Source organism: Python bivittatus, unplaced genomic scaffold (assembly GCF_059951505.1).
Source record: "Python bivittatus isolate LINGU-HERP-01145 unplaced genomic scaffold, Pbiv_v1 ctg000350_np1212, whole genome shotgun sequence".
Lineage (NCBI taxonomy): Eukaryota > Metazoa > Chordata > Lepidosauria > Squamata > Pythonidae > Python > Python bivittatus.
Window position 1 is genome coordinate 24,392,969 of NW_028277074.1, and position 27,789 is coordinate 24,420,757.

The 27,789-nt window shown below is 35.9% G+C and overlaps 1 protein-coding gene across 2 annotated transcripts in view; it reads left to right on the plus strand.

The window, feature by feature from the left end:
• The window catches only part of EFHC2 (EF-hand domain containing 2), a 61,843-nt gene that overhangs the window by 14,098 nt on the left and 19,956 nt on the right, over nt 1-27,789 (plus strand). For both annotated transcript variants that reach the window (XM_088144735.1, XM_088144736.1), the window contains 6 exons: nt 5,836-6,059; nt 12,121-12,372; nt 14,209-14,319; nt 14,580-14,718; nt 21,321-21,486; nt 22,364-22,506. In XM_088144735.1, the coding sequence (XP_088000861.1) occupies nt 5,836-6,059; nt 12,121-12,372; nt 14,209-14,319; nt 14,580-14,718; nt 21,321-21,486; nt 22,364-22,506 (1,035 nt within the window). The remainder of the gene's footprint in view (nt 1-5,835; nt 6,060-12,120; nt 12,373-14,208; nt 14,320-14,579; nt 14,719-21,320; nt 21,487-22,363; nt 22,507-27,789) is intronic.

Consider the following 27,789-nt stretch of genomic DNA (forward strand, 5'->3'; position numbering starts at 1 on the left):
ACTCCATTTCTTCTAAGGGTTTCTTGCCCACAGTAGTAGATATAATGGTCACCCGAATTAAATTCACCCATTCCCGTCTATTTCAGTTCGCTGATTCCCAAGATGTCGACGTTCAATCTTGTCATCTCATGTTTGACCACATCCAGCTTGCCTTGGTTCATAGATCTTACATTCCAGGTACCTATACAATATTGTTCTTTACAGCATCGGACCTTCTTTTCGCTTCCAGATACATCCACAGCTGAACGTCCTTTCGGCTTTGGCCCAGCCGCTTCACTCTTTCTGGAGCTACTTGGAATTGCCCTCCGCTCTTCCCCAGTAGCATATTGGACACCTTCCGACCTGAGGGGCTCATCTTCCGGCGTCATATCTTTTAGCCTTTTAACATTGTCCATGGGGTTTTCTTGGCAAGGATACTGGAGTGGGTTGCCATTTCCTTCTCCAGTGGGCCACATTTTGTCAGAACTCTGTCATGACCTGTCCGTCTTGGGTGGCCCTGCACGGTATAGCTCATGGCTTCACTGAGTTACGCAAGCCCCTTCGCCACGACAAGGCAGTGATCCATGAAGGGGAACATGTATTAATTATAACATTTTATTTTTTGTTTATTTCTGTTTTACTGACTGAATAGGTTTTATATTTATTTCTATTACTTTCTTATTATATTATGTTTTATTTCGGTTTTACTTTATGTGCAGAATGCTGGAATAACATGACTAAAGGATGGTTTCAATTTTTGACATAAATCAACAAATTTAACTTAGTGGCAATATTATAGGCAGATAGCATATACAGAAGTAAATATAAATACTGCACATATAGGAGGCTTAGAGGCCATGCTTTATTATGTGTGTAGAGAAAAATATGAATGCGCTACAAGGGAAAAAAAAGCATGGAAATAATGTAATTATCCTAGTGATAAATGCAAAGAACAATAAGTGTATTTTTACAATGATACATCTTAGCTTGGCTGCAAATGGTAATAATGTGGTAATATTCTATCTAAAAAAATGACCAAGTCTAAATCTGCCATCTATGTTGCAGGATCAAGTATGCTTGCATATATTTAATTCCTCTTGTCATTTTATTCAAACTACAAAAGTTCTCTATGAATCATGGAATTAATTGCTGCTTTGAGGATCACTGTTCTCAGACTTCAAACATTTATGTAACTAAATTAGACAGGCAGTGGAAAAACATTGAGCCGTTTTTCCTTGTTTGGGTAACTCTTTAATAATACTATCAGATGCTGGTTGTCTGGTTAACTAGTTGATAACAAATCTATTTTCTCCTAAACACCACCCTTGCTGATATGGGAAGGAATATGTGTTCTGTTAATCATACGGGTTTTCATGCAGCAATCTAATTCTGAATAGAAGCTCAGGAAGAACTTATTTTGGGGGCCATATCAGTGTAATGGGGGAGGACTATTAAATGGATGAGAAATTGTTCCTAAAGAACAGGACAAGGTTACTATCAAATGTTCTCTTCTCCTTTCTGGACATTGTTGAAAAATATTTATTGTGTTTTTTATTTGATCAGTAGCTGTTTCTGGGATATGCTTCTTGGTGGCAGAGAGAATTTTCAGAATAACTGATTCAAAAAGTATAATTTTTCTCTTTTATTTTGTAGGTGGTATATTACTTGTGTTAAAAGTTTCAAGCTCAAAGTAGACTGTTTTAACCATTCCAGAAGTATTTTGAGGTCAAACCAGAGCCATTTTGAGCTTGGATCACTTTTAGAATGATAAGAAAAGCCCATTTTAAATTCAACATAACTGTTTTAAACTCAGTGGGGCATTTTGAGGTTGAAATATCTCAGAATTGAAATGTTTTCAACTTCGTTAATTAATTGTAATTACATGTTGCAAATAATGTGACAGTTCATTGAAATGCTTATCTACTTTTTCAGCAGAAGGCAAAATGTATATTATGGTTTTGTCATCTTGTGCTGTCAAACTCTTTTTCTTAGCATTTATTTGTTGCAATATATACAGTTTCCTAATATAATTTTGTGATGGTCCTGTGATTAGATCCATGTATGAACTGTAGAAATATTTCATATGAATTGTTTGTGTTTTGAATCTGTAATTGAAAAGACAGAGTTTAAGCTTCCTTTGTCTTTGAGAGTCAACAGTTTAAAATTGATGACACATTATCAATAAAAAATCTTTGCTTTAAACTAAACCTAATAGTAACAGATTTATATGTATGTACAAAAAGTGAAATATAGCAGATGTTTCTTCTCCAGAATTGAAATCCTTTTTTCATTCAGTTATATTGAAGAAATCTGTTTTTGTTTGTCTCTTTGCTTTTTAATGTTTTATGTAAGATTTATAGTAATATTTCTGAGTTTTAACACAGTTGTAACACCAGCTTGTCCAGTAGACAAAACACTAATGAAGAATCAGGAGGAGGAGTCTATTGGTCATCTGGTTGAGGATGTCCCAGCATTTCTGCTTGCATATTCACCCCTTGTTTTCTGTTGTCTTCCCTCATCTCCATTAATTTTTATAATTTTGCTAAAGGGATGCTAAAAGCCAGTTTGGTGTAATAGTTAAAGGCAATATGCTAGAAACTGGGAGACCATGAATTCTAGTACTCCCTTAGGTACAGAATCAGCTGGTAACTTTGGGCCAGTCACTGTCTCTCAGCCCTAGGAAGAAGACAGTGACAAACTACTTCTGAAAAATGTTGCCAAGAAAACTGCATGGACTTGTCCATGTAGTTGCTAGGAGTCAACACTGATTTGAAGGTACAAACACACACACACACACACACACACACACACACGGAGAGGGGTGCTGAAGGAAAGTAAGGCAGAGGTATTTTAGTTGTTGGAAAAACTGCATTTGAATGCATTTTAAGGGGAAATTGTTCAGCTACGAATAGTTTCCTAGAACAATTTTGTAGATGGTCTTCTAACTTCAGAATTTGCTATGATTGCAGAAAAACAGAAATCTGTATTGTAGTTCTATATGTATTTAAGTAAACCCCACTGCATGGAGTGAGATTTGCTTTTAAATAAACATGCACAAGAACAGAATAACAGTTAAAATTACCTATTAAGAGGCAGATGGCCACATTAGTGGCACTAGCTGCAAATCAGAAAGAAATCCATCTAAGGATCAGGAAGACATCCCATGCACTATAAGAGTTTTAAATTGACATGGTAAGAAAACTATGGCCCAAAACCATAGATTTTTGATAAAACACCTGATTTCTTTACTTGTAAGTAATATGTAGTATCACATTGTCATAACATTCCAGATTATGTAACAATTTAAAAAATATATTAGAATGATATTTTTTTTAAAAAATACTCCGAAGTATCATTTTACTTGTTTTTTTCCAGTAACAGGTTTCCCCACTATTTGCCACATGCTATAGGGAAAATAGTGTATTAAATAAAGTGTGGAATTATAACTAAAATTCCACCTCCAGATCATTGCAAAATTTATGTTTTCAGCAGCAAAATAGCCTGATATTGGCAAGCTGATCTGGGAACTATTTTTGTCTGAAGTGTAGGCTAAAAAGCTTAAAACAAAGAGATAGATAGTATAAAATCTATGACCCTTCAAAATGGTTAGTTGAAATAGGTAAATCATAATCTGATATATATATTGTTCTCTCTCATAGCAGAAAGATACTATATTTTAATGTAGACAATTTAATTAGTTTAGAATAGGATAAATAATTCTTACTTTGCAGAGCAAACATTTTGTTCTTTTGCTTGATTTGTGTTCAATCACAGACTTGTTCCAGAAAGTTCTTATAAAACATTTTAGATTTTTAATGATTTTAAAATATTTGATTTGTGCTTTGTACAGATTTCAGGAAAAGTTTAAATTTCAGAGGTTGCATGATATCATATTCATATATGCTATCTCATATAGAACTGGTCATTATGAATATAATTTACTAGTTTTATTAGTTTGGCAACAGATTTTGATCTCATCATGATTCTGCCTGCTATAAATGTTTGCAGTGTAACTAAAAGAGACAATGAGCTATGGAAACCTTTTGCACTGAAGGCCAGTATGAATGTATCTCCTCCTTCAAGACCTGAGCATGGATCATTACTGATAAAGTTTACAAACTATACTTCAATTCATTTCTCACCTTTGATCTGGTTCCCAAATAAATATAGTTTGACATTGATACCTCCTTTAAATATTGCTGTCATAGTTTTTCAACCAGTAATTTTTCTGAGTGTTCATTTCTATGCTCTTATTACACTAGAAATTAAATCAACTCCTGAAATATTGAAGAACAATATATATTCCTATTTTATACTTGGACTCAGTTTTATGACAACTATTTTCCTATGAAAATATAGGCATTATTCATTAACCATAATAATATGATTTTTATGCATACATCTTCTGTAATTGCATTTTATGGAGTTAAAAGAGGATATGAATTGGCTATATGCCATGAGTTTTAGGATGACATACAAAGGTGAAGAAAGGAGGGTAAGAAGTAAGTTTTGGCTTATAAATATTATCTCAGTAGAAATAGGGTAATGCTGTGCTGAACTTCTGGCTCTGGACAACTGCTGAGAGCTTGCACATATGCACACACGTCTCATACACAGTCTCATACACATTTATATGTCTGTGATGCTTGCTTGTTTTCTTCCAATTACATTCCATTGTCAGCTCAAAGGAGATTGGAAGCTCTGCTTCTCTAAATGTTTAGAAGAAGGTACGAAAAGGTAGAAAAGATGTTTCACGCACATCGCACAAATGACACAAATTATGTATGTGGAAGTGGATGTTCATAACTGCTTTTGCACGAGGGCCAGATAAAAATTCATTGTTGAATGATTAGTAATATTTTCTTGCTCAGGATCCTGAATAATATTTTTATAGCGTATGTAGCACATGGGCTAAAGTATATGAACCCCCTTCATAAGTACAACTGGGCAGTGGGAGGGAGAGAGCTACAGTACATGGTTGTTATATACATTCCCAGGGTATCATTTTTTTTTCATTATGCTTCCACTAATTATTTTATTATATTTTGGATCTTTTCCAGTAGTTTTGAGCCCTTTCCTTTAAGAAATTTCCTTTAAGAAATTTCAAATTTTTGGTAGCTACTTTATCTAAGTTTCATAAGTTTGTACTTTAAAGATAGTTATAAGTAGTAATATATTTTTTGATGTTTATTTTAATATGAATATCTCCCCCCAATCTCTCTGCTACTAAACACAGTGCCAATTCTCCAAATGATACTTTGGACAATTTAGAGGATGGGGAAAGGACTTGCTGTTATTTAGGCAGATAAGAATTATAGTACATCTTTCCATTCTGAAAAAGGAATTCAAGGAGGCTCAGATTGCAGTTGAAAAACATAGTTAAAATCAGACAATTCAATTAGAAACTGAACTAAAAATGTATTAGAGCAACACAGTACATCAGGAATGTTCAGACTATCTCAAATAAGGAATGCTAAAATCATTGTCTGAAAAGTCACATCTTAACTCTGATAGCTACCTGAACTAGAGATAGGAAATTCTGTAGGCTGCGTTCAGAATTTTGAATGCATATAGAAATAATATATCAAAGAGCAAAACCTTTCTGTCTGACATGCTGATTTTACAGATGATTATTTTTTATGCAGAGAAATGCTCAGACATTTCTAAGTTTCAAGTGACATAGTCCAAAAAGAGCTTAAATAATTGATGTTTTGATGTTTTAATTCAATGTAATATTTCAGATTTGAGATGAAATTTCTGCTACCATGTAATTATTTTGAGATTTCATGTGAGTAATGTTACTGTAAAGTTCCAATTTGGAATAAGTTGTATTAATTGTGTTTTCCTCCAATATAGGAACACTTCTTAGGCGCCATCGGATTCCGCTCCCAACTCCTAATGAAGATCAGTTTTATACTGTAGACTGTTTCAACCTTGACACTGAGGTCATATTTTATGGCCGAAGATATAAGATTATAGATTGTGATCAGTTCACCAAAAATTTCTTAAGAAAGATGGGAGTCAAAGTAAATCCTTCATTGAATCGTCCAGATGATCCCTATATGAAAGGACGCCAGAAGGTTAGCTGAAACAACAGTTGACAAAACTGTTGTTTGCAGGGTAAAAATAAACACAACTTGTATATACTGTAACACAAAGAAGGGGAAAAAATCCTTCTACTATACAATATTTTATGTTGGGAGAGAAACATTTTCAAGAATCCCTCTTAAGAAAAGGTTTACATTAATAATCCATATTTCTTATATTTCTTGTATTGCTTTGCATATATCCCTAATTAGATACTTTATTTTCTCAGAACATGACCAGAAGAATAGCCTAACATTCTGTTTGTCATCACTATAAATGGCATTATAAAATTTGGTGTTTTTAATGTATCAATGAGTAGGTAAGATTAAATTGGTAATATCTTCATGCTTTGTGCACAGTTTCAAACAATATTCAGGATATTTTAGATAGCATGTAAAATCTTCTCTCATTTGCAAATATAACATTTAATAGTAGACCAAAGAAGTTAGTGTTCAAAAGCAGACAAGGAAGTCCCTTCACTATATTTTTTAATGCTGAAATCCTATATATATTTTCTTGGGAGCAAGAACGATTGTATACAATGGAATCTGCTTAAAAGAAACATATAATGTACTATAAATATGTACATTCTATTAAATTTTTCTTAACTTCTTTAACATAATAGGAAGCTGTCCTTCAATTATAGCAGTAATTATTTTATTGCTATGATAAAAAGCATTTATTAAATCTTTCTGGTCACATTTTCTTTGAAAATTCTCAACTATCTCCAGCCAGCCATGCACCTTGAACAGGGACAAGAGGTTTATTTATTTTATTTATTTAATAGACTTGTCCCCGCCCATCTCCCCACAATGGCTGCTGACCCTGTTCTAAAATGCAGTTACTCTTCCCACTTTATATTTCATATCCCTGGGAGAGCGTTTGTGATATGTGCACGCCTGTCGGGCCTAGCCCAAGGAACTCCAGGAGACCATGCAGAATCAATCCAGCAAGGTTTATTAGCTATGACCCCTTAATAAGAATCTTCCCAGAATGAAACCAGTTCCCAGGCGATGGAATTTCTTAGGGAGGTGCCAGTCTCCTCCGCTTATCTCTTCCTCGCTCCTCTGGAGATGAGACCACATTCTTTACTCCCCTCCCACCATTCCAGTCCATCACATCGCCATTGATGGGTACACAACCTTGCTATGGTCCTGTAACTATTGTTGAGAAGAAAAAAATAGTTAATTCCAGATATATGCTTTATATGGGATGTGAATTTTCATTCATCATCACCTTCCTGAGATTTTCTTTTGTCTAATATCTACTTTTTCATTGTTTATGAAAATAGCCTAATGACAGACACGTTTTAGATAAGAACTAAAATTAAAATCATGGGACATGAATTCTAGAGATTTTAGTGCTATCAGATCTGGGCTGCAAAAATCTGGGTAGTCTCTAGGTTAGAATACTCTGTGTCACTTTGCTGCCATTAGTGGTTGTCTAGATTTTTGTTGCCCAGCTCTAGTAACCCTGAAAGATTTGGATTCACAAGACAGAACTGCATGATATTGTCAGAATAATTGCATGGAGACAGAAGTCCTACATGGATAGACTTGGTGGAAACATATGCTCTTTGGAATGTTCTCCTCCTGATATATAGGAGGTATCTACTGTTAATTTAAGCATCTAGTGAAGACCCACCTTTCTACCTAGATCTTCCCTGTTTGAACGTTAAGAGACTTAATTTTGTATTTTTTCCCTTTGCTATATTTTTGAGTGCATATGTTTTATATTGTTTTAGCATGTTACTGTTGTTTATAATTTGACTGTAAATTGTTTTGTACAAAAGCTACTCCTTGCCGCCATCTAGTGGTCTTCTGGAACTTTACAGCTCTGATAAGGTGACTTTCAGGAAGAAAACACAAATTGAAAGAGGAACGATTCAGAAAAATAGCAGAAAGATATTGGGAAATGTTGAATGGACATGGTTTGGGTTTCAAAGAAGGGAGGAGAGATACTACTGAGGAGGAGAAATGACTGAGAAAGTAGAGATCAAAAAGAGAAAGTAGGCAGAGAGATGGTGGCTGGTGGCTGGATCTGTTATGGGGGAGAATGTGGACCAGTTTATATAAAGGCCACAGGGAAGCAAAAGAAAAATAGGCACTGGGGATGGATTGCAGAAGCAAGAGCAGAAGGGCTTGAGTTTCTCTCTAGTAACTCCTATTGCATAAAGCTGAGTAGCTGTTGATTCCTGAGAATATTGTCAGAGATTCTTATTCTAAAGTGGGAAGGTTAAGTAATGGAATGTTGAAAAAGAGTGTACCTACCCCCAAGAAGGAAAAAAGGCAATGGGTACATAGTACCTGTATCACAGAGAAAGGAAAATAGGGAAGTTGATATAAAAATTGTAAGAAGAATTCACATATGTAAGATATTCTGCTGAATGTTTATAATTACTCTATAAAATATAACACAGTTCAGCAGAATCCCCATTATATGAATTTGCCCAAATGCTGTGTTTTTGTATATATCCCCTTTGAGACAATTTCATTTAAATTCTAACCTTGCTGATCCCTTTAAATGTTTTGGCAGTTATTTTATTGTTCTGAAAGGTATTGTAATATATTCAAAGCTGCTTGGTTTTAAAGCCTGGAACATCATAATAAACATAAAATAATAGATACTCCAAGGAGAGGTTTCATAAAATAAATCAACTGAATAGACATTTGTTGTCCTATCCTAACCTACCTTCTATATTTTCAATGCCATCTGTCAAAACCCTAGCTATACTTTGCATTATTAGAATGAATGTGCAAAATGTTTATGGTTGTTCTTGTAATACATGTTTGGATGAATGCAATAGGACTACAACCTTTTACAGAATAGATTTAATTAGGATTCTCCTAGTTTAAACATAACTGCACCATGGTAACTGTCAGATTAATTTAGTACCAGTTTGTGTTATCATTTGTCCTTTCCTATGTTACATAACAATTAATTTGCAAAAGAACAAAAGACAAGAGAATGAAATAAAAACTGATGGAAAAGAGTAGACTTCTTTATGTTGCAGAATTGTAGATAAGAAGGAAGTCATATAAGCAGTGGTGGCTGAGTACATAGAGCTCTGCAGTCGTCATTGTAAGTGCCAAGAGATTGTGGATTGATTTCTGTAATCCATTATTAAGGATAGGGACAGTGGATTTAATCTAAGATTCATTAAGTCAAGAATTGTGGATTATTCCCAATTATACTTTAACAGAAGCATCTGTTAGAGCACTGAAACATAGTTCTGTTTCTTTATCATTTCTTTTTTGGTCTGGGACAGGATCAGTAGGAGCTGATTTGGAAGGCTATGATGAGTAATATTTTCCCTTTATCACCTGCACTCTTTAGGCTTCTCTGATCAACTGGCTGCTCTGACAATACATGATACTACAAAAAGTTCAACAGTGGCAGCTGCCCATCCTCCTTTTTTCTGAATCCTTCCAATTCTGTGTACACACACACACACACACACACACAAAATCTGGAGAACTTATAACACAATTAATATATGCAAAAGAAAAAGTAAGTTCTTAGATGTCATTTTAAGAAACAGGGAAATGGCAATTACCATGGTTGGCCATTTAGATTAACTAGCCCTTGTGCACAAACATTTTGTGTTCCCTCAGCTCTTTTTACAGAGCAATCCTGTACTATTGTGTCTACTCAAAAGTATTGCTGAGTTTAGTGGTGTTTACTCCAAAGTACATCGTTGTAGGATTGTTGCTTAATCTCTCCATTCAAGTGACTGGGAGTGGTGGAGAGCAAATCTGAGATGGAATTGTTCTTAGTTGACCTGCATGTAACCTACAGTATATATTTTTATGTTATCATTGCTAATTTTTACCATAGTTAATATTTTAGCTGGCATGTAAAATAATTGACTGGGAATATATATATATATTAAGTCACCTAAATCTGACAAATCTAATTTATCTGTTTTCCAGAAGAATGATTGTTAATCCATGGAAGATTTAGAGAATCATTAGAGTTGTTATAATAGTACAGTGTAAGATCTAAATCCTGTAAGAGTGTATTTCATTGGTAAAAGTGACATCTATTACTGAAAGGACAATTGCTTGTATTACCATTTTCCCCTCACAATCTTTTAGAACTAGTCTTTTTTGCCCATTTATTCATTTCATCTCTTATGTTTTGTGAAATGTATAATAATGATATAATGTAATAGAATATTAAAATGATACTATATGTATTATGATTTAAGGTGAGTAGATTTAAGGTGAGCTCCTATGTAATCCACATTAACTCCCATAGCTGGTGGCATTTTCTCCCTCTTTCTTGCCCCCAAATGCCATGATAGTTTTTTTCATGCTGCTGTCATATCAGTTCCCTAATTTTTTAATCATGCTTACATGATTAAAAGAGCACAGACAGTTTTTTGTTTACATAGCATTGTATCACTTTATTTTCATAACAGTCCTGTTAAATAAATTAATCTGAGAGATACTGAGTTGTCCAAAGCATTTTTTCAGTAGCCCTTCTAGAGCACATAGCTTCTACTGTTAACTTGTCCAAGTCTATCTTACTTCCTAATAAAATGAAACTTTTGCTTCCCTCACAATAGTTGCATTAATCTGGATCTGATTCACACAACGTGCTAAGCCATGATGTAATTTAGTTAGTTTTGGATTAATGTACTAAGTTAAGCATGGCTTTAAATAATGTGTTATGTCTTATGTGAACCCACCCAATAGTGAAGTAATAAACTATAGTTATACAAAATGCAGCTTAGGGTGGTATGTAAATCTACACTGCTGTAGTAATGGATTCCTACATTGGGAAGGGGCTTGGACTAGATGATCTTCAAGGTCCCTTCCAAGCCTTATATTCCATGATCCTTTTACTATTATTTCAAAGTTTGGAATACCATGGTTACTCAGTCATTGGTTGGGGCTTATATGATAATAGGCTAATAACATTTTCTGCCACTTTTTGCTCAAGCCTTTCTATCTTCTTTATTGCCTTTATTCCTTTTTTCCTTGATTCCAGTCCCCTCCCCCTGCTTCTGTGATGTCATAATATCTGAAGTCAGTGTTCTGAAGAAACGGGGATGTTAGTCCTCTTTGCTTTAGGTGCTTATTGCTTGCTTCCTTCACTCACATTTCATTAATTTGATTTTTAAATCAAATTCAGGTTTCAAACTGTTGAAGGTAATATCATTTACAGTGTTTCTAGAGTATTTGTATTGGCTTTCTATCACTGTCTTATGAACAGTTTGGAATCTTTTCAAACGTTTATCTGTACTATCTTTTCCTCTTCTCTGCCATTTCTTCAGACCATTTTCTTCCATTCAAAATTTGTTCCTATTTCCACAAACTCCCTTTTGTATAGTCTCCTTACCCCCATTCTTTACCTCGTGTGGTTTTCAATACAAATTATTTACATTGTCTTTGGACCTTCTTTATAAGCATAGTGTAGCAAGTTACTAATATTGAAATAATACTAATATATATTTTGAGAACCAATTTATCTTATTTTATAGGCATAATGTAGCAAGCTACCAGTATTTAAATAATACTAACAGGTTCATTTTGAGAACAAGAACCAACAACCATTTGGATAAGGGACTTTATAATGCCAATTCAGAAAATGAAGAAAAAAAAAAGATTGCAAAATGAAGAAAATATAACTGACTCTTCCTGCCTGGGACACATTTTTGCATACATCAAGCTCAAAATATGATTGGTTACTGAGATACTGGAAGATAATCCTGATTTCCAGTTTTTAGATCTAAAAATTCTTTGTAAAAAGAAAAGGAAATTTTGAAACTTTGATACCTGGGATCACTACTGAAAATTGGAGTGGTACTCAGATGTTTATTAGATGAAGCATATATTTCATTTGCTATTACTAAATTGAAATGTGTTCCAGTATACTAAAAAAAAAAAAAAAATGAAAAACTGGGAACAAGGTGTACTAGAAAAGATTTATGGTTCTAGCTATGAAGACTCTTACTTCTGTGGGATATTTTTTAAAATTGCTGACGCATTCAGATTTGTATGTATCATAACAATGGTAATTTAAGAACTATTCTTTTCTGATCTGCAGTTGATAGATAGTATGACACCATTGCGTCCCTATGAGCGCTTTGATACACTTCGCCAGTTTCTGGAACATGAGGGACATGTTTTACGTTTTTATGGTATTTGGGATGACACTGAAACAATGTTTGGGGACGTTCGAGAAGTGGCACTACATTATTTTTTGGCTGATGATACAATTGAAATAAAAGAAGTGATACCTATAAATTCTGGTCGGGATGCTGTACCTCTATTCCTCAACAGACAGAAACTACCAAAGGTAAATATATATGTGAAAAATATGATTATAAAATGATATTTGGCATGGTTGGAATGCATTTGAACATTTATTTCAGATCAGATCAAATGTGCATCTTGTTCAATACTCTGCCATTCAAATTGGTTGTTGGCTTGCCAGAGCTATCCAATTGACCGCAAGTGCTGTGGATGCATTCTGTTTTCCAGTTTCTAGCCCCGCAGCAAGGTCTTTCAAAGTTAGTGTCAGAAAATGAGGAGTAAAAGGTGAGACAGCCCTAGTTACAACCAGCATGGGTTAAGCCCTTCCTTTTATTTAACTTTATGTATTTAATTGTATATAGGAGGTTAGGATAGTTATATTTATATTTCAAATCTGGTCACCAACCATCTCACTAGGGAACAACTCTGGTGGTTTACAGTAAAAACAAGAATAAATAATTAAAATACAATAAAAATACAATAAAAACCATATTCATACATAAATGATATCTTCCAAGGTACTGCTGGTAGATAAGGATATTAACCTACAGGAGCCTCTTCAAGGTGCTAGCCATGCCCAGGGTTGGTTGCCCCTCTTTTCGCCCCATGCAAGTTGGCAGAGCCAGCTCTTCACCCCTTTCCGGAAGGTCGAGAGAGTAGGGGCCTGGGGGAGGGTATTCCATAGGGCAGGGGCAACGGCAAATATATCCAAATGTTCAGGCTGAAAGAGAATTCAGGCTGTCTTAAAATCTAAAAGGACATGGCATAGAAGAAAAAGGGTATAGGAGTGGAAAACAAGAGGCATGCAGAATACCTCCAGAAAGATAGGAAAAGACAGAGGACTTATTGTTAACTATTGCAAAATTTTGTTATTTTTTTTCAGCAAAATTAGAAATCTTTTTTGGAACAATTGTATCAGCATGTAACACTTTAGAGTTTAATTTCCTTATTTGTAGGTCAGTCCACATGGCTTCACCCCAAGACTGCCAGTAGCATTTTTGTGTTGCTATGCAGTGATCTGCAAAAGTCATTATCTCCTAGAACCAGCCAGCTCTCCCTCCAGCTGGCCGATGGGGGAGCACTAGAAACAACAGCTGGCTAACCCCCCCCCCCCCATTCTTTCCTTGCTGCATCTTCTTTTACAGTGAGGATAAAAAAATAAAACAAGCAATTTTGGCAAAGGTGAATCTCAACATGGCTAAAAGGCAGTGGGATCTGTCACCAAGTTGCCATGCACCTTTACTTCAAGAGGGGAAGGAAAACTCTAGGAGCTGGAAGGTAGGACAAAATGTGAATTCCCACCAATGGGAAGCCACCTGCCTTGCAGCTACAAGGAAGTGGGATAAGTCTGCTATTATTGCATTTTCTTTGGAGCAGCAACACACGAAATCTGCTATAAGCAATATGGGTTCATGAGGACACACAAGGGTGACATCAATCTCATATCAGTACAGTCTTTGAATGTAGAAATGCCCTTAGTGACTGGATTCACAATTTTAAAAAACATTTTATGACCATCTGGTAAAGGTTTCTGCTTAACAATAGCCATGCTTGGCTTTTGATAATATCACTGATAAACACTGTATTGCTTGGTGATTTCAGAAGATCATGCATATTGTTATATTCAGTTTCAGTACGAAATACAAGATTGCATATGGTAGAACATACACCTTACATGTAGAATGCTCCCGGTTGAATCCCTGGAAAATCCCAGTCAGCAGATAATAATGGTTAGATGGACATATAATGTAGCTTTGTATGAGACAGATTTTTTATTACTTTGTAAAATTTCAGATACTAGATAATCCTGGCTGCTTTCTTTAGTTGCTTTGGTAATTGCAGGCATTAATAGCCTGTGTCGTTTTCCCTTGAATCCCAGTATGCTCCACCTGGAATATTTCAGCCTGGTACAATTACAGATCGGACAGTCTTGAATGTGTTTGGAGGACTAGTAGGGAACAAAGGTCGTTATATTCTGGATAACCGTAAGGTAAGCTATTTTAGACAATTATGATTTATCAAGTTCACTATATTTAAATCTGATCTTTATATGACTGTTACTTGAACAACCAGGTTGGGTGAAAATGTGAATTGGGAGAAGTATAATGTAATACAAAAATATAATGTAATACAAAAAGAAGCTTCTCAAACTGAAGCTTCCCAAGTTTTTCAAAATAAAATAATTATAAACTTTAGTGTATATATTTCTCTCTTTCTCCCCCCCCCCCCCAACTTCCCTCAAATTACTAGACAGGAGCAGTGTATCAGGAATTTTATAAGGACAGTGACCTGAGAATAGGATCAACAATCAATGTTTGGGGAAGAAAAATACTTCTCTGTGATTGTGACGAATTTACCAAAGAATATTATAAGACAAAGTATGGAGTCAGTAAGTAACAATACCAATATTTTGATTTTAAATTGTGGACTTGTCAAGTTAGTTTTTTTAATCCATTGAGGAGCTTCATCTTTGTAGTACAGATTTGAGCATTAACATCTATATAGGAACCTAACCAACTGGAGCTGAATGCTTTTATTAATATCCTTGCATGACAAAGATTCTGCCATATCTGAGTCCCTTGGACGAATGTGCTGCCATCTCTGGATGTAGCCCCCAGAAATGGCCAAAGATTGCTACTAAATTATAATTTGCAATGGAATAGAAGGAAAAATATTAAAAATGTGAATAATCATGTTTAATAGTAAATTAAAAATAAATAAAATGAAATTATTTGGACCATGGTTCCCAGTGCACCACCAAAAATTCAGGTGTAGCCTTTGGCATGTTCATGTCTGCCATATGGGAAAGAGTGGCTTACCTGGAATTTGTGTACTTTGGGCTGCCATATCACTTTCAATAGCTAGGACAAATTTAGTCCTGTAAAAAATGTGTGTAGAAAGAGATGTCCTCCACTGCAGTACATGGAGCACACCTTGCAAATCCTACTTTTAAAACACAAAATGCTAATTTGGAGGACAAGCCAATATAATATGGCTGTGTGTGGAGGGGAATGGAGATTGGATTCCCTTGTCTTCACTAGAATCTAGGTAATTCCATGTGCTGATTGTCTATAACAAAAGAGAAATTGGACCAACTAGAAACCTCAAAGCTGCGTACATTATTTTCTACCAATTAACTGAATTTTAAAATATGTTACTTGGGTGAGTAAGAGGATGAAATAAGAGGTCCATGATTTTACAAGAATTGGTCAACTTCTTGCTCTTCTTATAAGAACTTCTTACAAGAATTCTTAGACCTGATCTTTCTTTTACTTGCTTCTCTGTTGGTTTGTCTCTTTAAAAATCTGGTTCTTTAAACTTGGTTGTTATCATCATCTTTTCTCTCCATTTTAGGCATTGTGAGTGATCAGGAAAGTTGTGGGCAGTCAGAGTACACAATGAGTGCCTAAGTTAAATGATAAATCAGGCTGTTTCCAAGGCACACTGGAGATTAGCAGTAAGACTGAGGGCAGACCTCTAGTATACTGTGGAACTGAGCAGCTTTTATAACATTTTTTCTCCTAATGTTTCATTTGATTTTGCATAATTTCCAAGTGACACTAATTTTGTTTGCACTTTAAATTAGAATAACTTTTAAATGTTTTATATTTAATGAATATAGTTTGTTTGTATTAAAATACATAAAAATCTATTTAACAAAAATGACTTAAGCCTCAAAATGTGCATTTCTTCATTAACCAAAGAGATATGCCCAGCACAGAGATACATATATTAACTAATCCTTTAAAGCTATTTTCTCTGTCAAATTCTTTATAAAACATTACTCCATAGAAAAGGTAGTAAATTGATTGGACCATTGTCAAATCTTCATTATTTTTAGATTGCATTGTGACTATTGTTATTTCTCTACTCATGTGCCTGTGATAATTTAACTACATTTGAAAATGTGAAGGAAATTACAATTATACTAAATATATTACTTTGCTGACTTCATCTCTAATTTTCTTTGTGAAATGTTGTTGATTTCACTTTGTGTGTGTGTGTGTGTGTGTGTGTCTTCAAGTCAGTTTTTGATTCCTATTGACTGCCTGGACTAGCCCCTGCAGTTTTCTTGGCAAGGTTTTTCAGAAGTGGCTTGCCCTACTTAACCCCTAATCCAAACTGGCTCTTATCACAATTTTAAGTATAGTTTTTTTAAAAGTATTTCTCACCAAAGTCACTACTTTCAAGTAAATATATTCAATTCCGTACAGATAATTCATAATTTCTTTAAGTAATATAATTTGATTTGATCTCTCTTTATTCATGGTCTTAAAATACCTGTTTTAGTATCTTTTTTCTCTTTCTCTGTCTTTCTCATATATCCAATATTTCAGAACTAGCTTCATATAGTGTTTATTGTAGTGAACAATGTACATATTGTGGCAATATTCTTTGTGATATATAAACAAAATGTAATGTTTATGTACTAAGATTCTTAGTTCCAAGCTGCAAATAGCTTTAAAGTCAAAATAATTGTAGCAGCAGTTAAATTATTTATAAACTCTGTTTAATTTTAAAAACTGTAATAGATTTCTTCTTCTGAAAGACTAACAACCTAATATGGATTTACTAAAAAACAAACATCTGTCTTGCTTTGATGAATAAACTGGGCCAAACTATCTCTCTGGATTTTAGCAATGATTGTAATTTGTCCATAAGACTCAAAATTTTGGGAAGAGTGTTTAGAGCCAGTTGTCTATAAAATGTTTAACAGACATAATCAAGACATATTAACTTATTGGCCAGTAAAGAGTCAGAAAAATTAGACTTTCTTTCACTTCTTACCCTTACATCTCACCCTTAAAATGTAATGGCTATGTTAGTTTTTTAAAAAATATGCTAATAGAAGCTTTTTTTCCTGTTTAATCTTCCTTAAATTAAGAGACTTTTCCTTTTAGTTAAGTATAAGATAAATTGGCCTTGCCAATCTTAGCAATGGCTCCAGTGCTTTACATTTCAGAGTTGGGGGAAGATATAAAATGTATATGTATATGAATATTAAAAAAAGCATAGGATGCTTACAATATCACTGGGCTCTTTTTGAAAGATGGTGTCTTCTTTCCTGGCACTTCTTCAGTGACTGTATGACCATGCTTTTTATGTATATTTTGAAAAGTAAGAGTAATCCCAGTCTACCCCATCAGGCTAGTGTTTGCCTCACCATCCACTGGTAGTAAAATACTCCGTTTTTCTTTCAGCAGGTTGCATGACTGAATTCTTTTTAATTATAGTACTTGCAAGATGTTGACAGCCATGATGAGTTTTAATTAAAGATGTGATGCTATACCCATTTGTACCACTATTATATTCATTTTGGGTATCACAATTCAAAGAGGATTTTTATATACTGTAAATATATATATAACATACGCATAGGAGAGCAGTAAGAATCGTGAAGGCACTGAAAAACCAAATGTATGAAAAAGATGAGGATAAGAGTACATTATAAATGTCAAAATATATAAGACCTCTGGAAAAGCAAGGAACAGTTATTTAAATTATTGATAGTGGTTAAGGTATAGTAGATTTAATTAAAGGAATGTTGATTTAAGTCAAATTTAAAGTAATCTCTGATTAGTACAACAGTGGTTAAGGCTTCCCATGTAACTCTTATTATTAGGAAGTTCTTGGGGGAAAAATAAATAAATATCATCTATGATTCTTTAGGTCAATGGGCAGCCTCTAGGTTCTGTGTGACCCCCAGACCTCCCCAGGATCAGTCCATTGAAATAATTTTCTGTGGCACAATTTTTGACCTTTTTATGATTGTAGATTTACAATACGTGTGTCAAGCTATTTAATTCTGAAACTTGCAAATATGGCCAAAAAGCCCTGTCCTGCCCACTTCAGTACCATCTCCAGGCACTCCCCGTGAGTGTTTTAATTAATTAATTAAGTAAATAAATGCAGCTTCCAAGGAGAAAAAGATTTTAGGTAATGGGTGTTCTGCTCCAAACATGGACTTGAATTCTGACTCCTGATTATTTTAATCTTCAGACGAGGTAAGAGTTGATCAGCCTCCTTTAATTGATTCACTTTTTGTTTACTCAGTGCTAGACAAACTGGTGTCTGAATATCAGATTGGAATAAAACTTGGTCATGGGAGCTCTATTAGAGAGATCACATCCATTGCAAAACCTAAGTTCAAGTCCTTTAAGTTGAACTGATCTCAGTTGGAGAGTTGAGTGTGAATTTAAATAACAAGCCTGTTGCATTGAAAATGATTATCTGGAGCTAGAGTGTGCTGTTTGAGCCTGATCATCTCTATCATTTTATTATTTCTGTTGGGCACTCTCTGGCTGAAAGCAATGTGTGGTTGCTTGTGAGAAAGATGTTTTTTACATCATGCCTGGCAGAAATGCTTCTGAGAGAATGAGAGGAACAATTGCCTCGTGTTTATTAGAATCCGGGGATTAAAGCAGCCAAAATGCCCAAGTAAATGAGTAAAATAAATACACTTGAGACACTAACACAATGTATTGCTTTCAGTTTCAAACTGAATTTGATGTGATCTGCAGTTGCTGGGTGAGAGGAAGGCAGAAGAGCTGGCTTTCCATTTTTACAGTCTTTGTTGTCTTGGAATAACCATTTAAATGTAGTTAGCCCATCTTCTAGAAGTGCACTAGGTGGCACTGTTGGAATGCAAGGAAGATCTTAATCAGCATTCTATTTTTATGCAAGTCCTGAAATTCAGATTCAGCAAGAAGATAACTGCACATTAGAAAAGTTTTTGTTCTCAAGGAACATTCCCAGTTATTGTTTGGGATATTTTATTATGTTATTCCCTTTTGGTATAAACAGCATAATATAAAGGAAGTAAGAAGCAATAAGCAAAAGAAATTGAAGCCAGAAGATAAGAAAAAAGAAAAAGGAACTCTTAACTAAATTTAGTTTACATCAACCCTGTTCAGCATAATTCCACACCTTTCAGTCTTGGCAAACCATCCTTGCTTTCACAATATTCATATACTGATTCATGCACTGCCTTTTGTTTGTCAGGCGTCTAACCTCTCTCAGTCTATACCAGCTCTATTTAATCACAACTTTCTTGGCCCTTTCCTTCCTCTCAACCCACTCACTTTTCCTTAATATATTTGTTTTGTGATTTAATCTTCATTCATTCTTTTTACATGACCAAACCACTCAATGTACTTCTTTTGTACTGGGTACTCTCATTTTTATATTCAATCCACATTCATTCATCACTCTTTCATCCTTGATCTCTCTATTCTTGTTTTACTACACATACTTCTTAAGTACTGTACCCTATTTCCATTACATTCAACCTACAGTTTTGACTCTTGATTCCATATCACAAAAGAGGCAGATTTTTTGCTTCTTTTGACAAACATTCATTCCTTGTCATAGGTCACATCCTATTGATATATTTCCACCAGCAGTTGTACATCTTTAAAAAAATCTCCACCCATTTTTCCAATCTTTAGTAAATATTTTATCAAGTACACAAATTCAACTACTTGTTATAATTTTTCACCGTTTATTTAATCATTCACTCTATTTTCCTTCTCTCTTTGATACATTGGTTTTTAGAATCATATTCCTCATTGCATCATAGAGTCTAATATTTGCTGTAAATGTTCTGGGTTCTCAGCCAACAACACATTCTGCCTGGAAAAGTACATGTATACTCATGTTCCCAACCAGCACATCTCTAATGATACCACAAGTATTTTTTATACATTTATCTATAAATATTTTAAACAGGCAAGAGGACATTGTGAGGCCTTATGCCTTCTTCAGTGTTGAACCACTAAATAAACATTCCCTTTATCCTTGGAATGCTTTACTGCAATCATATTCAGCAGTCCTCAGTGCCATTTTGAAGCAAACTCTTCCATAAGTCAAACATCTGTAACTTCCAAAGCTAACACACTCCCTTGAAAGCCAAAATACTGTTGACCACGGTCCATCAACTAGAGGTACACATTAGATACTGAGAGTCATGAGGACTATATACTCTTTATAGCAAACCCTCAATTTAATGGATCATTGGGGAAAGGGATGCTCATTAAATCAAAATGTCCATTATAGCTGAATTTACATAATGTATATAATTTGCATTATTATGTAATTTTATATCATTTGTATCAGTTTATGTACATAACTATATAATGTTATTATATAAATATGCACATGTTGTAAATTGATACAAATTATGTTATAAAAGCAATTATGTAAATGATGCAAATGATGTAAATGATGCAAATTATATAAGTGTCCAGTCTGCTTTGCGGGGTGAAAGGTTGAAATAAAAATGTACCCATTGTTTTCAGAATTCACTAAATGGATGTCTGGAGAATTGAAATTTTACTCTGTAGGTGTCTTGCCTGTAGGAATGTTTATATATACAGATGTACCCACTTTCTCTCTCTCCAGGTGTTTGTGTGTTGTTATTATTATTTGTATATGCTGCTTGACTCCCAGTGACTCTTCACACATATGCAGCTGTAATTTAGTTGAACTCAGTGAGAATACATTGGTTTACCCATATTATTTAATGTTAGAGAGGGCAGGGTGGCTGGAGTAATATAAAATAGGCATAGCTGGCTGGAGTAAAGAATGTTGTGAAGTATATCATATTTATGAAATTACTACAGGTAAAATTTACTAATCTGTATTGATATTTTAAAAGACTAAAGTAATCTAAAAACTGTTATGATGTGAATCCAGGTCTGTTTTCTAGAATAATATTTATGGCAATGCACAAGTCTTTTTCCATCTATTAAAAAAATGTACAGCAAGCAAAGGGAAATACCAATGGTGATAAGCATCCAGGGAGAAATCTTTACAAAAATTCCTGTTTACAAAAATGTCTTACTTTCCTAAAATATATACTTACCCTTTTATGACTTTTTCAAAAAATGGAGAATTATTTTATTTTAATAGATTTATAGCATGTATAAAACGCAAGAGTTGATATTCAGGAAGTAAACTGAAATATGTTGATTTGCGAATTGTGTTTCACAGAGGATTTTACTCCAGTTCCATATAAGACACCACCTTCTCTGAAAATAGAAAGACAGATTCCGCCATACAGTGGTTTTGGATCTGAAGAAGACTCTCTTTGCTCTTGCGTTGGCTTACTTCCTAAGCCTCCCCAAAAGGACTTCAAGAAATTCATGGAAAAAGACAGGTATTTGATAAAAGTAATATTCAGAATCTTTTCTCCCCATTTCAGAAAGAGTGAGTGAAAGACAGGAAGAGATGGTCATTGTTTTTCATAATAACAATTAGATATGGGCATTTGTTGCATTCACATTACCTGTGCGTCAGGTAGACAATAAATTCTATTAGCAGAGTTTTGATCTCCTAATATTGATCACCTAATATATTTTCATGAATTTCAAATATGTAAAAGAAAGTTCTAAGAACTGCCATAGTGGTTATGTAATATTCAAGCAAAGAAAAGAAAAGCCATTGTTATTTTCCACTTGTCTTTTCTGGGTTCCACTGTGTAATCACTTACATATCCTGTTGATTGTCATGTTCTATTTTGCGAGGTAGTCTGGGATTTATAAAGCAATTATTGGAATAAGATATCTAGATCATTGTAACACATGGGTAAATTTCATGAATTAATGGAGAAAGCCTAGCTATGGAATACCTCATACAGTTATCAATTCATTCCAGAACTATTAAAAAATGTCTATTATGCAGTGTAGAACAGAACTACTAGACTCTACTATATTGTTTTTGTATGATATCCCAATAAGTAAACAGCAATTAAATAGTTTATTTTATTAAACACAACAACCATAATCATTTGTTTTTGTAGACTGAATCTCCATCAATAATAAATTGGATTGGCAATAGAACTGCATCGAGGGGAAAACTGGGCATGAACAATGGTGTTGTGTCTTTCATGCAGGAATCAAATTAATATAAATCCTGATTATGGAATGTTTTATTCATTTCACAAAATTCATTTTACAAAATGGAATTATCTGTTACTCCAGATAAAGGGAAAGTGAGACACACAATTTTGTATATCTTTTCCTCTGCTTTTTCAGACAAGGCCTTGAAAGTAATATATTGCGATTCCTTGCGCAACCTATTACTCCTGATCCCATTGATAAAGATCGGAAGTTCCTTATTTCTTATTATTTAAGCGATGACACCATATCAGTGTTTGAACCTCCCCAACGAAATACAGGTGAGAAAGTAATTCTGTTGTAAGCAATTATGATAAAGAAGAGGATAGTCCTCAGCTTACAATGGCAATTGGGACTGGAATTTCCATCGCTAAGTGATGCGGTCATAAAGTGTGACTGCATCACTTAGCGATAGCAATCCCTGCAGTCCCGGTTTCCATCATTAACTGAATCCCATAGTCTTTAGGTGAGGTGACTTCCAGCCAGCTTCCCACAACCAAAGTTAGTGGGGAAGCCAGCAGGAAGTTACAAGTCCCAGACTGGCAGGCAGATAAATGGCTACTGCTGGGTGGTGGACAGACCATGGGGGAGGTGATGGGTGGGTGCGCGAGGGTGTGCGAGAGGTGTGGTGTGTTCGAGGAAGGTGCAGGGAGGGTGCACAAGGGTGCAAAGGGGTACACAAGAGGAGAGGTGCAGCATGGGGAGGGTGTGAGACATAGTGTGAGGGGCATAGTGCAGCACGGGTTAGAAGGGTGCATGAGAGTGTGAGGGGGTGCACGAAAGGCACAGCACAGTTCAAGGAGGGTGCACAAGGATGCAAGGGCTGCATGAATATGATAAATAAATAAAAATAAATAAATAATGAGTGCACGGATGGGGGAGACTTACCCCAGCGACTTATGACCTTCTCTGCCAGTTTCCCCACTGACTATCTGGGGAAGCCATCAGGAAAGGTTGCAAATGGCGATCATGTCAAGCAAAGTCAATGGGGAAGCCAGCAGGAAGTTGTGAGTCCTGGGCAGCTTGCAAGCAGACCAGCAGGCGGGTAAGTGGCTGCTGCGGCCCAGCACAAGTGCAGCTGGGCCAGGGGTGGCTGCTGCCAGGGGCGGGAGGACACACAAACCGCCCTACACTCCACCGCCCCTGCTGCCCCCAACTGACCTTCGCCATCCTCTTCCTTCCACTGCTGATGAGGCACACCTGGCCTGGCCCTTCACAAAGTCGCAGCTGTGCCAGCCCACCCCAGCCAGCGCTGAGGTGCAAAGCCCCTGCTGCCCTGTGCTCCATTGCTCCCAGCTGACCTTTGCCATCTTCTTGCTCCCACTGCTGACAAGGTGCACCCAGCCTGGCCCTGTGCGAGGCAGCTGCTGGCCACACCAGGCCTTCCCAAGGTCTCATGTCTTGTCCAAATCATGTGTGGCCTTCTTGCAAGGATTTGGAAGGCTTCAAAGCCCTGTAAGAAGATTGCATGCGATTTGGACAAGGCTGCACATGGCCTCAGGAAGAAGGCCTGACATGACCAGCAGCTGCCTTGTGAAGGGCCAGGCATGCCTCAGCAGCAGGAGGAAGAAGACGGTGAAGGTCAGCTGGGGTGGCAGGTCCAGTGAAGCCCAGGGCGGCAGGTCCAGCAGAGTCCAGGGTGGCAAGGCCAACAGAGCCCAGGGTGGCAGGGCTGGCAGAGGCAGCAGAGTGCAGGGGAGCCAAAAGGGCAGAGATGGGCAGGGAGATAGGCGGATGGATAGAGTTGAAGCACCTCTGTGGTTGTATGTGCAGGTGGGCTGCCAAGCACCCAAATTTTTATCATGTGACCCCAGGGGCGCTACAACAGCCATAACTTTGGGGACTGGACATAACTACCATTTGTTCAGTGCCACTGTAGCTTTGAATGGTTGCTGAACAAATGGTCGTTAAGTGAGGACTACCTGTATATGTTTTAAAAACTATCCTCAGCCTTCTAGAAATGTAGTATGTGTGTGTGTGTGCGTGTATGTATGGGTGTGTATGTGTATGTGTATATGTATATGTATAGGATGAACTTGATTGAATTGTGTTATCTGTATTATTGCTTTGTGAGTGACTGGTTTTATTTTTGCACATTTTAATGGCCCAAATTATTTTATATAGTTAACATATAGAAGTCTCTGGAAAAGAAAAATCAGAACTTACACTGACAATAAAAGTGTTTGTTTACTATATAATGTAGCTACTTCTTCAAATTAACAGCCTTTTATGTTATTGGTAACCAGCTTGCTGTAAAAGTTAACCTATCTTCTGTAATCTGGATTTTCATATTCTTATAGATTTCAAACAGCTCCCCTCTGTCTGCTACCTTTAAGACAGGTCCCTTCTATGAAGCATTTTATCTTCATTATATAAGAAAATTTGCTGAACCAAACTCGGATTAACTAAAAAGTCAGCCCCAAATTGGATTTTATTCTACTGACCATTTTTTTTTTCTGGGGAAGGGAAGTGACTAATGCATTTATACCAAAGTATTTCTGCCATGTGACAAGGTCTAGTAGGTTATTCATCTTGTGAACAACAGTTACTCCCAACATTTCATCTCATTGTAGCCTGCCCAAACATTGTTGAAGCATAGGGCTGCAATCGTGGCAGCAATGCCATTCTCCAAGTTCCACATGCAGGTTTTCCAGCAATGACTGTTTTCCTTTCCTGTTCCCACTCCACTGACAGATTGGTCACCTCTTCTGTGATTTGCAGACTTTGGAACTACTCAGGCCTCTCCTTTCTCCCTCAAACCCTTCTGTACTTCTCATTTATGATGTTTCAACAACAGGTTGGGATTTTAAGAGGTCCTCTCAAGATTCCTTTCTAAACACATTCATAACATAAACTATTAGAACTCTTACTGTTTCCAAAAGTTTTTGCTTGTTAGCCCCATCTTTCAGAATAGAAAAGTTTGAATTTTTTCCAACAGTATCACACTGGTCTTCTAACTGAACAAGCAAGGAAGCATTCAGTCCTTCCACATTTCCACCTAACCATCTCTTATCACATATGCCTTGCATCTGAAAGTGATGCATATGTCACCAGATCACACTCTGTCTATTGATTTCTTTGCATTGGACAAGAATATTCAGTGCTGCTGTTTCTGCAGCAGCCTATGCAGAAGTCCAGATTCCATAGAGGATTTCCTCCTTTTCCTTTGCACCAATCATTACTGTATAATTTCCCACCAATCCCTTCATTAATCAGGATCAAAAGCTATCTGAAATGATTTCCTGTATATGCTAGATACCCATTGGTGGCTAAGACAATCCTGGTTCTCCACATTCTTCCAAATTTGGATACTTGTTGCCGTCTATTTCCATACTAGCCAGATCTCTTTACTTGGAATTTACTAAATGGTCTGTACAACCATAACATTGGCCTGTTCCCTGGATAATAAGACTCCTACAGATCATATTAGATTATATTCTAACATGGCCAACATGGTCACCTTAGTTATATTCTGGGCAGGGGTTTGATGTCAGTTAGCATAAGGCTGCTAGTTGAATGCAACCCTCCACTAGTAGCCCCACAAGACCAGGAAATCAACTCCACAGGTAGGCTAAAACTACTTTTATTGAGATTGGCTATAATAAAAGAATCTTGCAAATTTGATTGGTCTGTTTTTCCCCATTCTTCTTATAGTTCAGTGAATTAGGGAGGGGTCTGCCTGAGCCACTTCCAAATGTTATCTTGTTGTGGACTTAAAAATGCTTCAGCCCTTTTTGCCTAGGCAACAGATCTTTCATATCTCTGTCAAGGTCATCTTCCCTATTCCCTACATCTTCCATCTTCATATGACATTATAGTTGAGTCATTAAGAGATGCCTCATTTGGATAGGAAGTGGTCTCCTCTCCAGAGAAACCACAAAGAAGAACACATTGCTTATATGTAGCTGTGGAATTTTACATGGTCATCTATATATGCACACAATCTCACACTGTTCCTTGACAGGTACTTCTACGTCAGGTACACTGTAATTTTTATAGGCTGCTTAGCCGGTCTTGGGGAACTGAGAAATGTACAGCCAAAAAGTCCTCTCCTGTTGTAGAAGATTCCTACTTGTGCTCTGCACAGATACATCGTCTCCATATGTGTGAATGCGCAGATGACTGTTTGAAGAAACAAGCATAGGTGGGGAATCTGTTTCTTTTCTATCTTTTCCTGCCTTCAGCTTTTTTATATTAACATTATATATTTCAAAATACTGAAATCAGTAGGACAAGTTAGTCTCATAACTTTGCCAAATTCCTCATTTTGTGGAGCTTATCCTCTGGTTAGAGGGTTTAGGAGGCAGAAGTGGCTGCAGGGATGAGGAAGACAAGGAAATGTTCTCTCTATAAATTTCCTCAAGAACTTGACAATTACTTGGGTCAGCATACAGTAAGCAAAGTCTTTCATTTCCTGGTTAAGAGCAGAGTATGGAATAGTTATTTTAAATCAATTACTTTGTAATGATTAATATAACAGTTTTCAACAACTACAGATAGAATTCTCTTTGCCTAATACACATCAGTGGCAATATAATCAACTTAAGCATGTTTTGATTTCTCAATATGGACCAGATACCTTAACTGCCTCAAAGAAGCTTGAGATGCTATCATTTTTTATTGAGTCTTTCTGAAATTAAACTGACTTCAGAAATTCAAAAATATCTTTAAAGTTGAAATTACTGATATTTGGATTTCTCAGTGCGGGAATAGCAAGCTAAGACGTCTTCGAAGGAGCGGAGACAACACTGTGGCCAAAACCGATGGACCGGCAACAAACCCAGTCTTGTGGAACCTCTCCAGATAAGGAGAGGATGAGAGATCACACACTTGCGCTCCAGATGGTTGCTCCTTGCGAGGAGACTGCAGGACAGCAGTTGACTCATGGGTATGAGTGCCAGGAGACGAGGGAAGCCATCAAGCTCTCAACTCTAGCCGAGCCTATATGAATGCTGGGTTTGTCAAGCTTCACTTTCTAACACCTTTGGAATATAACTATTTTAAAGCTAAAAGAGAACTTCTAAGCAACAAGTTTGAAAAACTACCGGATGAGTGATCCTTTATTCTAGAATAAAGGAAAAAAAATAATTAACCGTTTAAAGAATGTAAAGAATACAAAGTAAACAACAAAAAGCTAGGTAAGAATTTAATTCAAGAAAGTTTGAAATGAACTAAGGGACAAGACAAATTTGAAATATCTGATTTAATATTTGAAATATTAAGACTTTTGCTTTAGACTTTTGAAATAATTAAAAACAAAACACTATATTCGTGGGAACATAAATTGTTTAGTCTTTCAGGGAAGAGATGATTGGCTGATTTTTTAAAATAAAGGAGCAAAAGAAATTTGAGCCTATGCGATTACAAAAAAGAGACACTAGAGGGGACTAAAGATTCCAGGTAGAGGGAAAAAAAGAAAAGCCTTGTTTTTTACTTTTGAATTTGATGATCAGCAGCAAAACTTGCAAAAATGACAGATAAACGTATTACGTTGGAGACATTTCAAAGTATTTTTGAAGAAATGGGAGAAAAGCTCACAGCTACAGTGACAGCGATGATATCTG